The sequence below is a fragment of the Chlamydotis macqueenii genome, chromosome 8 (assembly GCF_036417535.1).
Source record: "Chlamydotis macqueenii isolate bChlMac1 chromosome 8, bChlMac1.mat, whole genome shotgun sequence".
Lineage (NCBI taxonomy): Eukaryota > Metazoa > Chordata > Aves > Otidiformes > Otididae > Chlamydotis > Chlamydotis macqueenii.
In genome coordinates this window covers 29,862,940-29,876,811 of record NC_141563.1, presented here as the reverse complement: position 1 = coordinate 29,876,811, position 13,872 = coordinate 29,862,940, and the positions used below count along the sequence as shown (strand labels likewise).

The 13,872-nt window shown below is 47.5% G+C and overlaps 1 protein-coding gene across 1 annotated transcript in view; it reads left to right on the top strand.

The window, feature by feature from the left end:
* The window catches only part of AGBL4 (AGBL carboxypeptidase 4), a 914,318-nt gene extending 903,241 nt beyond the window's left edge, over positions 1-11,077 (top strand). The window contains exon 13 of the mRNA XM_086754116.1: positions 9,763-11,077. Coding sequence (XP_086610242.1) covers positions 9,763-9,886 — 124 coding nt within the window. The 3' untranslated portion in view covers positions 9,887-11,077. The remainder of the gene's footprint in view (positions 1-9,762) is intronic.
* The last annotated feature ends 2,795 nt before the right edge of the window (positions 11,078-13,872 follow it).

Below are 13,872 nucleotides of genomic sequence, written 5' to 3'. Positions count from 1 at the left end.
CCAGCATGCCCTTACCAGTGAGAGGAGGTATTCACAGTTGCAGGGCATAGAAATCAAGATGAAAGGCTTCTGCTCCTCCTGTACTGAAGGAACATCTGGGCAAACCTCATGGTTTATTCTCCTGTGCACCGTCCCTCCCACCACAGCTCATCCAGTCCCTCACAGGACCCTTCAGCCCCTTCCCTCCTGCTGAACTTCCTCCAACCTTCCCTCTGATGCCCTGGGAGCCCAGCCCAGTGCCCACACACCCACAGCCTCAAGGGAAGGTCAGGACTTGTTTCAAACAGTCACCCCAGTGTGTCCTGAAGTCCTCAGAGTGAGAAGATCCCGTGATCCCAAACAAACGCCCAGTTCAGAAAGACAATGTCTGCTGTTATCAGCATGCTAAGCAATTATATTTCTGAAGGTGATGTGTCTGCGGCGAGACCGGAAAGCATCAATGACTCAGCTGGGGAGGGCAGGAAGGTTAGAATATTTTCCAATGTGAGCTAATGAATTAAAAGCCTTGCTGAAAATGCTGGACGTTTTCTGCAGTGACAAGCTGGCAGGCCTATGAATTTCCAACACAGTAAGAAAGTAAGTGTGTTGCCTACAGAAGCTGCTAGAGAAGAGAGTGCTGCCACTTAGATGTGCTTCAGAGAGGCTCCGGAAAGTCTATCCTGGACACAAAGAAATCTCTCGAAGGTTGGGTTAAGTGGGCACAGAGCAGGAGAGCGCAGCGCAGAAAGGGGCTGTCGGGTGGCTATGAAGGTTCATGCCCTTCCTCTCCTCTTGTTAGTGTCCTTTTTTAAGCTGCTTGGTGACCAGCAAATTCTGCTCCCACTGCACTCACGGGAAAGCATTTGAGAGGGGCTGCCTTTGATGCTGGCAGTGGTGCAGGGAGCAATTCCTCTTACGGAGTCTCTGTCCTGCACTCACCTCTTTCTACTGGTGCCAGAGTAAAGGTTAAGATTGTTTGGGTCGAAAGTGAGAAATGTCCTCCACTGAAATCTTTGATAAAAGGCAAAAACTTTCTAAGAGATTAAGAGAAAGCAGAGTATGGCTGTTTCAGAGAATGGTTAAAGTAGGAAAACAGAACTTTTGCTGAAAAATTTGCAAATGCCAGTCATCTTGCAGTGCCATAAGTCCACCCGTTGGCCCATATCAGTGTTGCTCTGTTCTTTCACTCGGGCTCATTGTGTGGCAGAGCGCTGCTCCGGCACAGCATCAGCAGAAGAGCTGTTGCCTCTTTAAACCACTGACACTTTTTCTCTGAGAGCCACCAGTTTCAGGTTTCTCATTTTCTGGACACACTGAAGTTTAAATTATAGAAGTGCTGAGTGCCTACAGCCCTGGCTGAGGTTAGAGGAGCTGGGCTTTGAACAGTGTATTGGGTTTGCATCCAAGGTTTTGGTAGTGGGGGGGGGGGCGCTACAAGGGGTAGCTTCTGTGAGAAGCTGCTAGAAGCTTCCCCCATGTCCGACAGAGCCCATGCCAGTCAGCTCCAGGTCAGACCCGCTGCTGGCGATGGTGGTAGCACCTCTGTAATAACGTGTTTAAGAAGGGGAAAAAGTGCTGCGGAACCAGCAGCAGAGAGAAGAATGGGAATATGTGAAAGGAACTCTGCAGATGTCACAGTCAGTAAAGAAGGAGGAGGAGGAAATGCTCCAGGCAGAGATTCCCCTGCTGCCCATGGAGGACCCCACGCTGGGGCAGGTGAATCCTGAAGGAGGCTGTGGTCCTGTGGGAAGCCCACGTTGGAGCAGGCTCCTGGCAGGAGCTGTGGCCCCATGGAGAGAGGAGCCCAGGCTGGAGCAGGTTTGCTGGCAGGGCTTGTCACCCCATGGGGACCCATGCTGGAGCAGTCTTTTTCTGAGGAACTGCACCCCGTGGAAGGGACCCACACTGGAGCAGTTGATGAAGAACTGCAGCCCATGGGAAGGACTCATGTTGGAGAAGTTCGTGGAGGACTGTTGCACATGGGAGGACCACGTTTTCATGTAAGTAAACCCAGGCTCTCTGCTCACAGGAGTGCTGGAGCAGAAATTCCTTCCTATGCAGGCCACTCTCAGTTGCTGCCCTGATACATGTCCAGGAGAAGATGAATAATTCTGCCTTAGAGCAGAGGTTTGATGGCATGCAGCAAATAATTCCTGAGGCCACACACTGAAAAAAAAAAAAGGACAGAGCAAAATATTGACTGGCCCTTCATTAATTGCCGTCTATCCGTCGTGCCCTGAATGAAGCAGCAGTCTTGTTGAAGAAAAAGTAGGTTGTGATGAGGTAATTAAAGACCGCATCAGAAGGCATATCCGCCAGGAGGTTGAATTAAAATTGCTCTGACAGTCTTTATTCTGGCAATTCCTCTTTTTGCTGCTTGACTTTGCAGCCTTAATGATGATGTATGAGTTCACAGCTGTGTATCCAACAGGCTGGGCAGGCCCATGGGACTGGCCCATCATCCTCAGAGGTGATGGGCGCCGTCATCTGCATCACACTGGGTGGAGCTGGGGAATGTCTTCCTCTGCATGGCCACAGTCTGATGGGAGGCACTTTGTCCAGGACAATTCAGTCTTTCAATTTTTGAGCCCATCTTGATGCTGAAGAGCTGTGATTGTATGACTCTCTGTCCAGAGGTTGTGTGGTCTTACAGGCTCAGACTGATGCCATCCCAGGGATTTGCTGCCTTCTGGCATGTGCTGTGTGTGGGTCCTGTCCCACTGGGTCTGGGATGTTCTTCCCAGTCCACCTCTTGCTGTTCAGAAAAACTCACCTACACTTCTAAGATCTGCCTTCAGGATTTTTGAGGTTTCATCTACATCTGGTAGTGCTTTCTTTGGCCTGGCCATGACTGAGATGACAGCTGAGAGTGAAACCACCTGTCTTTTTTTATGTAGATGGCTGCTTCTTGTCATTCTCTAGGGGCTCTGTTGCCATCCACAGCTCACTTCTCCCAAACTTAAATCAGCATCTTGTCATCTTTTCCCCCACCACTTTCATTTGTTAAGAGGAGAGCAGAGTCTAATAAACAGAAAAAGTAAAAAGCAGATGTCCTAGCAAGAGTTACGAATTCTGTAAGGGCAACAATACTCTAGACCAAATTTGATCTCAGTGTAACTGAGATCTGAAATACTCCACAGCTTCCAGGGCACCAAAGTCCCAAGGCACCAAAACAGTGCCAGTATCATAAACGCTACTGTCAATGCCTATTGAATTGTGCAGACGTAACAAAGTAAATGGTTTGTTCCCCTTCCTCCAGTGCTTCTCCAGAGAAAGGTAGCAAAAGCACTTAAAATTCATAGAGAAAGGAGGAAATTAAATGAGGGTAGAAAAAAAAAAAGAGTCAGCTACAAAACCCTCCATCACCATGCCGGCTCCCTTGGAGGGAGGATTGCAACCTATGCCAGGGCTTTCACCAGGACCTTGTCCATGGGTACCCTGCAGCTGTGTTGCTTTTGTAGGGACAAGTGGGAGCAGACTGCATTTAAGTGTTCCTGACACTACTGGCAAGGCCAGCCAGGGCTGCAGTGGTGCAAACCCTACCAGCTAGCACAGAAACACCGCCTCGCAGCCGGAGCCAGCAGACCGTCTTACCTGGCTCCCTGCGTATTTAAACAGTGCAAAGCTCATAGGAATGTCTAATAAAAACCTGGCTTTATCCTCCCACATTGGCCGGTGCTCCTTTAAAAGGAAATTTTTTTAATAAAAAAAACAAACTGCTGAGGAGTCAAACAACTTCAGTCTGATTTCCAGGGCTGTAAATTACATTAGTAATGGGAGCACTACTATGGTTTAAAGGCAAATTATATGTTTTGCCTCAAAAATTAATTTTTGTTTTTTCTCCCTTCTCTGTTGGTAATTATAAGCTGTCAGCTCGCTCCCACACACGTCTGCACGTTTTATGCAACTCTTGATACTTGTAGCTGTCATTAAAGAAAACCTTTCAGGTTTTCAATGGTGACACATTTGCATGGGTTCAATGAAAAGGATCCATTTGCAAAGTTTAGGGAGATTTGCAGTACTTGGCCACCTCCCAGCACAGGGCTCACCAAAATACCACATCACAACAATTACGTTGTGAAGCATTCCGGAGCCAGAACGCTGGCTGGCTGGATTTTACTCTCAATTTAAGCACGCACACACTAAAGCACGTGCAAACAGCCAACTACACCTCCGGCTTGGTCCTGCTTTCAGGCAGTCCCTGAACAGAGGGTGTGTAAAAATACTTTAAGACTCTAGCCCAGGGAGCCGGTGTGCCTGACGGGTGGCCCAGCAGGAGAAAATAATCTGCAGTACTGTATGAAGTACATTGGGTCCATGTTAACAATCCCTTTCATAATGAAAGCTGGTTTAATTTAATTTATTTTACTTTAATTTACTTTTGGAAATGAGCTAAATGAATAAATTGAATTATGGGTACTTTAACTCTGAAGGAGCATATCCACATAGGAGTTTACTGTGGTTTCACTAATCAGCTTTACATTTACACCCTAAATGTATTTGGATGAGCTCTCCCAGGCATCCTTATACAGACACGCCTGGAGATACCCACCTGTTTCCTTTTTCTTTCTTGAGCTTGTTGCTCTGAGGGCTCGGTAAGCAGATTTACAGCATCTGTGTTATCTCATGCCTCACCCCTGTCAGAACTCTCCCAGTGTGTCTGAAGAGCAGGACGAAGCACTGCTCTGAAAGCAGAGATAGCTGCTGTGTGTAGGGTGAGTTAGTATGGGTAATGTCTGATGTACATAGTGCATTAATCCCAATATCATATTGCTAACTTGAACATGCTCAAGAGTTTTCTGCTAACATCTGATCAGGTAAGCGCAACCCATTATTCTCTTGCTGCTCCTTAGGAAATAGGAGGATGGAAGACAAGACAAAACCTGCCCCCATCCCCTCTGCAGCCTCCTGCTCCAGGGACAGTATAGGTATGCAACGATGGCTGGCTCTGAGCCACATGCATTGCTTGTAATTGTGGCTACTTCTCCTTCTCTTGTGTGATAACGTGGTTCCAGTTATAAGTCGATCATTCCTGCCTCCGTGTGCTTTCTCCTTGGTGAAGCATGGGTGCCTCGCTGCGGTGAGCTGGGGAAGGAGGGCAGGAACCGAGGGATGGATGACAAGTGGTAGGATCCCTTCTATGGCAGGGAAAGAGACCTGCAAACTCTGCTGGGGAGCAGGCTTGAATACGATCCCTTCTCTATAAGCAGCATGGACCAGCCTCTACATTCAGAAAGGCAGGGCCACAGGGTATGGACCTGAGGAGATTTCCAGCTAGTGCTGGGATTCTCTATGCACCACATGAGTAGGGTTTGTATGGCGCAGAAACCACAATCTAATGTAATACGTGGGTGGTCATCCGGCAAGTGTAAATTTGTGCTCACTTTCTGGAAATAGGCAGTGGTGACCTCTTGGGGGACAAAAAAAAAAAAAAATCAAGCCTGCGGTAATGGCTGTGGATTTCTGACCTTTGCTCTAACATTTCAAATTTGTTTTTATTGCTTCTAATTGGCCTTGCTTTGGAGCACGCACATTATCTAACTGCCAGGTCACTGGCTGTCATTATCTGCTGGGCCATTTGATTTGTGTTTTTTTATGTTTGAAACTTGTCAGACATTCCCAGAAAATACTGCGCTCTCCTTCCAGTGTCAAGTGTGGGCCTGGTTAATTGTGCATCCCTGCGAGTGAAGCATTTGAAGTAATCAGGCATTGATTGTTTTCACTGCGATGGCCGCAATGGAAACGCGTCTCCTCTCTATGGAGGGGAAAGTGTGAAAACGAGATCAGCAGGTACATGACAGCAGGCAGATTTCTTGGTTTCAGGGATCAGAGGTTATCCATTTTCCAGCCTTGATGATTCATTTTTGATCCCACTCATGTTGCTTGGATAACTGTGTTTTCTCCTCCCTTTGCAATTTAAACACAGAATTGTCTTCTATTTTGGCCCTCTTTAATATATTGTTTGCAAAGTCACTAATTGAAATCTACTGCTCACCATGTCAACTCGCTTCATCAGATGGAAACAAAAGTCAAGAAATGTGTGTGTGGAAGAGCTCAAAATGCCGCAGTGGCACAAGTGTGCTTATGGTGGTGGCTTTGTAAAGCTCAGCTCAGCTAAAACATTAGCCTGCTTTGTAAGTCTGTTGATTCATTTTCAGTTCTTTAAGGTTTCCTAACACTCAGAAATCCAGATACAGTTGATTAGATGTGAACATACAGACATTTGGAGATGAATACAGGGCTTGCCTTCCTGCAGGCGGGCTGAGAGCGCTATGGGAAGCAGTAGGAAGACTCCCGTTTTGCAGATGTGAAAAAGAGCATCGCCTTAACACCGAGATGTTAGACCTTAATGTGAATTATGCATCTGCTATATTTAGATAGAAGTAATTTTGCTGTCGAAATCAGAGGCTGGCATTTTTTTCCCCACGAGGTTCCATAACTCAAAATTGTGTTGAGATCAAGCATGTAGTGGTTGGTTTTTTTAGCTGTAAAGGTGAATGTATTCAGATTATTCAAGTGAGAGATGTGGTATAAATTTGGTATTGTAATTGCTATGCCTCCGAGATTTCAATTTGCAAAACAGTTTGCATGGCTGGAAGATTAACTGTTGTACATGCGATGAGCATGCAGCAGAGTTGTGATTTGATCATGACTGTCTGTCAATTTACTGTACGTCCAAAAAAAAATCACTGTGTCACAAGCACAAGATGTGAACAGAGTGGCTGATCCTCATGATGCTTCAGTTCAGTGGATGGCTGGATGGCTGCTAAAAAGGGCAGTGTCTAAAAATCCCACCTGTAAGTGCTGTTGGTTAAACAAGATTTCCCTTTTCTGTGTTACCCAAATCATGAAAAGGGAAGGTTTAAGACCCACTTTTATCCTCTATGCATATTTCACATTATATTGTTTCTTCTACTTGCAGAGAAGAAAATAGGAATGATGTTCAGCAGCACTGTTCTATTGGGCTGGCCAAGTGAGCACAGGGAATCTGGTGTCCGTACAGGAGAGCCAGCCGCAGCGTGGCCAGAAGCTGAACCCTGCCTGCCTGGCTGGCACCGGCTCTGCCCCGAGAGTGGGCAGGCAGGCTGTCAGCAGTGACACGGGCAGTACTGATGCTGCCCAGGGCAGGGGATGGATTGACTGACTGGCTTTCCTGTGTTTTGCCTGATTTTCCATTTGGTCTGCAGCTGCTGCTGTGTTTGGGTCTCCAGCACTGTCTAGGAACATGTCAATGTAATTATACACTGAATGAGAGAAAACACTTGTTCTCACTTCAGTGTGCCTCTCAGGTCTTCCTCCCAGGGTCCCAATTTATTTATTTTTGTCTCAGTGTTTATCTCTTCAAAATACCACTGTGCCTCAGGTTGGTGACTGAACCGTGGAGATGCAGTAGATGCTGAACTGGTGGCAGCTGTGATGGCAGTGGGGAGGGGAGGCCTGGTGGAGGTAAAGCCCTCTAAGCCCTGTGCCCCATTGGCCCCTACACTTTTCAATTATTTTAAAATGTATTTTGAAACCTCCTTCTGCAAATAAAAGCAGAGGCACTGTCAAACACACAGCTGTGTGGTGGGGAAGGCAGGTTTCTCTGTGTCGCTACAGCAGGCAGGTTTAGCAGGACCCAGTTCCTCAGGACTGGGTCAGGGTGAAGGGATCAGGAAACCTGAACTTCTCAGCTCTTTTCCTTTCAGTTCTCCCCAAATCTGCTGTGTGGCCTCTGGTAAGTCACTTCACTTTTGGTGACAGGGCTGTGTGAACAGTTAGGTCCTGCCCTTCCAAGGGTTTGTGTCTCAGCAGGAATTTGTGCAGCACCAACACCAGCTTGGCTTGGGTTTCCAGCTGCCGTAGCAAATACAATAACTGATATTAGACTGAGAGCTTAAAGAGTAGATCATGCACAAGTAGAGGACCCTCACCATTTGTGTCCTGCAGTGGGAGATGAATGAACAAAATTGCCAGGGCATGGTGGGTCCTAGTGGTCCAGGATCTGTCTGAGTGGGCACTTGGAAGGCTCATAGGCTGGTGTGAGCAAGGCTGATGGTGCAGTTTGATTTCCTTCCTCAGGCTGGGAACAGATAGTCAGGTTTTGCTGCTTTTACAAAGGAGAAGCTATCAAAAGCTATATCTGCTTTTACAGCCTGGCGAGGGGAGGTAATTCACACTCTGCTGAGTGGGAGATACAGCACCAGGGGCTGGAGCTTGGTACACACAGGGGATGATGATGGCTGCTCAGAGCTGGTGCTGCTTGGAGTGTGCATGGAGGGACCCCAGTCTCCGCTGGCAGCCTGCAGGCAGGGTTGTAGGGCGGCCTTGGCTGCCAGCGGGCAGCCAAGAGCAGATTCCTCTGGCTCCTGGTCTCAGTGTTTGGCTCAAAGGCACTTTTGCAGTTCCAGTGCGACCTGCCGGTGCTGGCAGGGGCCGCGAGGTGAAGCTCCCTGCTCTGGGATGGCCCGGTGCTGGCCGAGGCTCCCTGAGCAGCGAGGGATGGTGCTGCGGGACCCACACCCCTTGTCACTCGGCCAAAGCGACGTCTCTGGGTACAACGGTGTGAGTTGTGCCACTTTTTCCCAGACCTGGCTCTGCCCGGCAGCTGGAGAAAGCAGGGCTGAGGCTGCCTGGTTGCTTGTGCCCGTCCTGCTGAGAAACACAAGTGTGTCAGGACCCGCAGGGAAGAGAGACGGCGAAAGCACTGGGCTGTGAGATGGAGGATTTTAATTAAGGCCTCTAAGCAAAGAGGCTATGTAAGTAAGCAGAATAGAAATGTTACAGACTTTACTGCTATTAAAGGATAGAGATTTACTTTTCCTTAAAGTAGCAAACATTCACCGTAAGCACACAACCAGCAGCACTTTATCTGGGAAACCAGTAGCGAGACTTACCAGGAACCAAAGCCTTACACAGGAGGTCTGTTCCCTTGGACAAGCTGTGGGAAGCTGAGGACGTGGTGCTGAGACGTGATGAGCTCAGTTCTTGGCCCGTGAACTCCTGGAGCATTGCTGCAAAAGCCCTTTGAATTTAGCATAACTCTGCTCCTTCGGAGGTCAGTAGTTAAGCTCCCACTGCTCTGCTAGGACTACAGCCCGAAAGGTGCACTGGAAATGCCACACTCCAAACTACAGTGACAACTAAAGTTTTGCATGACTGTTAAACAATTGGAGTTAATGGGCACGGAGGAACAGCAGTAGCACATCTGGCTCTTTGAAGGCAGTGGTCTGGATGCTGGAAGCACTGGCATCATGTGTCAGGGCGATGGGTAATTCCCTGGCCAAGGAGAGGGAGTCTGTCACTAAGAGTTTGGCCTCAGCTGTGAACGCCCCTGACAGTGGGGGCAAGCCACTGGTGAGCAGACTTGTGAACGCAGCTGTCCTGTGATCGGCACATGCCCCAAAAGAAGATATTCATAGTGATATGAGGGCTGCTAATGAGCAGAAGTGAAGTGAAACGTTTCAGGCGTGTGGGGGCTGCAGGGATGAGAAAACAGTGGTAATTGCGTTAGCCCAAAGGGAAGCAGTGGGGCCCTTCTCCTTGGAGAGCTCAGAGCTAGCACAAAGCCCTTGAAGTCTCCTGGAAGGACTAATTCTGCTCTGGCTGGAGGAGGATGGGACCAGCTGGTCTTTAGCCACCTCTAATTTATCTGGAGCTGCCAAAGCCTTCCTTGCAGATGCACTTCACTGCGAGACTTTACACATGGCTTCTCCTCGGAGCACATCCCAGACACAGCTTACCTGCTGCTGAAACGGCGCAGCATTTCACGATACCTGTCCTCTCTCTCTCTTCCTTTGGCAGGAAAGAAAAACTGCCGCTTTTCAAATGCAGTACCCAGCGGGGCCAAGGCAACAGCCATGCTGGTAGCAAGCCAGAGAAGAGGAGCCAGGCGCGTCTGAAGGACCAGTCTCTCTGCACGCGATGAGAGGAGAGGAGAGGAGGGCTGGTCTGCGGGGCGAGGCGGCGGAGCACGTCTGGGTCTGGAACCGATTATGTTTCTCTTTTTTTCCCAGACAAGTATTTCTAAGATAACAAATAGTCCAAGGAGGAAAAAGGGAGAGGGAAATTAGCTAGAAATTTTACTATTGATTCTTTTTTTTATTATTTATAGATGGTAAATCAATTTCAGGGCCTTTTTTTCCTTTTTTTTTTTTTTTTTTTGTCTCATCTCTGGGAAAAAAAGAGTGACTCTATAGATTTACAGAAATCATTTGCAGTGGTTGAAAAGCTATTTGTTAAAATGAGAATGCCTCCCCTTCTTCCACCACCCTCTGTACAGGGGTAATCCATATGATGAGCTAACGAGGGAGTCCTGGCTCCCTTGCTGCACCATGTGATGTGTCCCCTTTTAGTGTCAGGCTCAGAAGCTCTTATGCCAATTGCATGTGCTAGCCCTGTTAGCTTGCATTAAGAGAGCCTGATAAATCGCTTCTGGGAGTCAGGCAGGCGCTCCTCAATGTGCCATTTATCATCTGCTGCATGGGTAGGTTTTTTGCTCTTCTATCAGATCATTTGAGGAAAGAGGTCATATGAGAAATGCTGCTGTCAGGCTGCAGGCATGAAACTCGCTGCAAGACCTGTCTAACAGGAGGATCCATGGTCCTCCAGCAAAAACTGGTCGGGGTCTAGAAAGACTGGACTTCCCAACAGATGCATGACTGAGGCAGTGTGGGCTAGGGGTGGTGCTGAAAGGGATGAAAAAACACAGCAGTGTTGGGCCAATACTGTAAGGAATCCCAAATAAAACCTCACCACCTTTCCATTACATAGCATGTGAAATCTCTGCTCGAAGCCACCGTCACGAGGCAGTCTTGTCTCCTGCCTTGTGTGACTAACTGAAACATCTGCCGCCGATGTGGATTTGAAGCGCAAGGTCAGTGGCTCTCAAACTGGAGAGTGAAAGAGGGTGACCCTGAGGGGAGTCTGAGTGTCTCCCAGGGGACAGGAAGGGAGGGGGTACTTAGAAGTGCCTCTTGCCAACACATCAGAAGACTTGGGAAGCAGCTTCTCTTCACTGTCTTCTGCTAGGAGTTGGGCTGCAATGGCGGCTTGGAGAAGGGAAGGTGTGCCAAGACCCAATAGACAGGGAGGGAAAAGTGAACTGGGGGTGAACAAAGACGTGGTGTGGGGTGGCCCTGAATATGTAGTAGCCCCAGACACTCTGTTCTCTAGTAAAAGAGCTGGGTTCGTTGCTCCTCTCCTCTTTCCCAGGACTTGAGTGCCATGATCTAGGAAAAGAGTCAGACACAGCTGTGTCCTTGCACTGGCCTGTGTGTGAGAAGAGCACAACCTGAGGATAAATGAAAAGGTATGAGAAAAACTGAGAATTATAGCCTAAAATAGACCTTCTCAGGTAACTTAAATTTACTGTCCCTTGTGAAAGTACTCTGTAATTCTTCAGCAATGGAGACCTGGCTGCAAGGCCTGAGCATGACCAACAATGAACCAAGGTGTGATCCTAGGAGGAACTGAAAGCAGCTTGGGTTGTATTTATGCAGCTGGGAAGCTAGTAGGCCCTCATATGTGCTCATCTGTCTTTGACTACAGTTCCCATATCTATGTCTCAATGAACAGAAGGGCACTCTGTGTATGGTACTTGAGCTCCTTTCCGTACAAGTAAACACAGAGCAAGCAAGGTCAAGGCTGAGGTTTGTGTTCTACGTCTCAGGATCTCACAAGCACTTCTGGAGCCCCATCACAACAGACCTCCTGCAAGCAACTGGCACATGGTTTCCATCCAGGTGGCCTTACTGCAGCCAGAAAGAGTGAGCAGGTACAAGTCAGGACAAGAACTTGGCTTTGCATGCCTTTGAAAAAGGATAAGCTACTCAGGATCTCGCAAAACTCAAGCTGATTGTGTCTGTGCATTAGCCACTCGTTAGCTGGGCTTTCATTAATTAGTTGCTTTCTCTCTGATAACAGGAACTTGGTTGAAAACAAGAAAGAGATATCCCACTGTAAGGAAAATTATTTAAAATGCTGAGCAAACCTGATACTGTCAGCATTTCAAGGTGAGCAGGTTAAACTGTGCACATTTTTAGAGGGAATAAAATGCTTTCATATGATGAATTCCAAGGCATCCAAAAGGCACAGTGCTGGCTCTCTGCCTCCAAAAGCAGAGTAATGAATAGCAGTGACAGTGTGATAATTAAAATGACCTCTTGGAGATATGGATTAGAAGGTACACAGAGAGGGGATAAGTTCTCCTTTGAATTAATCTAGTGTTAATTTATGACTATCGTTGGGTTTTATAGGGTTTTAGTGGAAGACTTTCAAAGCTAGTTTACTGGGGGGATAATGTTTCTTCTGCATATTCATTGGAAAAACACTTGCAGAATTCCTCATTATTTCTTTTTGAATGATTCTATATATACATACATTGATATATATAATGACAGAGTTCCAGGTATTTGTTTAGCTGCTAAAGAGTCTAGTCTAGAAATATTAATAAAGTGATAAAAGCATCTGTGGAATGAGTGTGTTGTTTCATTTGTCATTCCTTCCTTCTTATAGGCCCCCAGAGTCACTTCAAAAACAAGATGTGGACAAGCAGGTTCTGGGAAGCCCTTGAGCTGCCCTGCTGTTGGTTGTTAGAAGCTCCTGCTATCTGACTTGTAAAAGTTGTTCTTTTAAGTTTAGATTTAATAACTGGATTTTCCTGGAAATTATAGTCTCCATTTCTTACCTGTCTCCTGCAACCCGTATCTGCCCCACAGCCTGCAATTTCCAGGTCCTAGTAGAATTTCCTAATGTAGAATGCTCATCTCTGCCAGAAATGTTTGCTTTCTGCTGAGATATCCCAAGCTTTTAGTTGGATAGAAAGGGCAGATTGGAGACAGTTACCCATATGGGAGATGATGACATCCCATTTGTCAACTCCCATGCTGGTAACCTTCTTCCCATCCTCTCCACCTGCCTAGTGATACCATAACATCCAAACATAAGGTTATCTGCCAAGAGCATCTGCCTCGCTCCTCAGTCAGGCAGCACGCCTGTTCTGGAGCCCACCCTCCCCATCCTTTTTCCAGCACGTCATGTTCAAACTCTGTGCTCTTGCCTCCCATTTCACACCTGCTCAGTTTGTCTCTGGCACCTTCTGGCCCAGCCGCAGCTCCCCCCACTCATTTTTTCTACCCTGAGATCCCGATCACATCTCCTCTGAACCCTATAGGTAGATTCGACTCTATGGTGCATTCTCCAAAGACTCATCTCTGCTTTTGGGAGTTCACCAATAAACCTTGTTTCTGGAAAGCTCTCTCTGACCGGCTGGGGATGGGAGTTGGAGCCTTTCACTGCAAGCTTTTTGCTAGCTGGCTTGATGAGGGCTTACACTTTGGTGTGGCAGAGTATGTGTGATGTGCACACACCATTTCACAAATGCTTGGGGAGAGCATGGATGGAAGCTGAAAATATGAGACCTTTTGCTCCCAGTCTCTTGTTCACTTTCCTCCCACATGGGCACTGTGGTCCTTTACCTCCATCTGAGCAGACAGATCCTGCTTCAGAGACTACTTCTGGCCTGCCATGACTGTCTTCTTCCTGGAGAAGATGATCTGTGTCTCAGACCTAAGTAATGCACGTTGTACACTCAACAAGTAATTCTTTACCAGTCACTTGTGTCAGGTTCAAACTAAGGTAACCACAGGGGTTTTAACAGGTGCAGAAGCCAACATAGGTCCAAAACTAAGTATCTAATTTGACAGGACAGTATTTACTCCTAACAAAGGCTCGTGTTTATCTGGGCATAAGTGGAGGGCTCTTCTTGCAGGGAGACCAGAGCCCCGTTGCCTTGCGCTGCCTGTTTCCTCTCTGCCTAGGCAGCTGGAGGGCTCTCCCTTGGAGCAGTACCGATGTATTTACCTCCCTTTCTACAGGACTGGGTGATGAATATTAAAATGCCGAAATTAACTT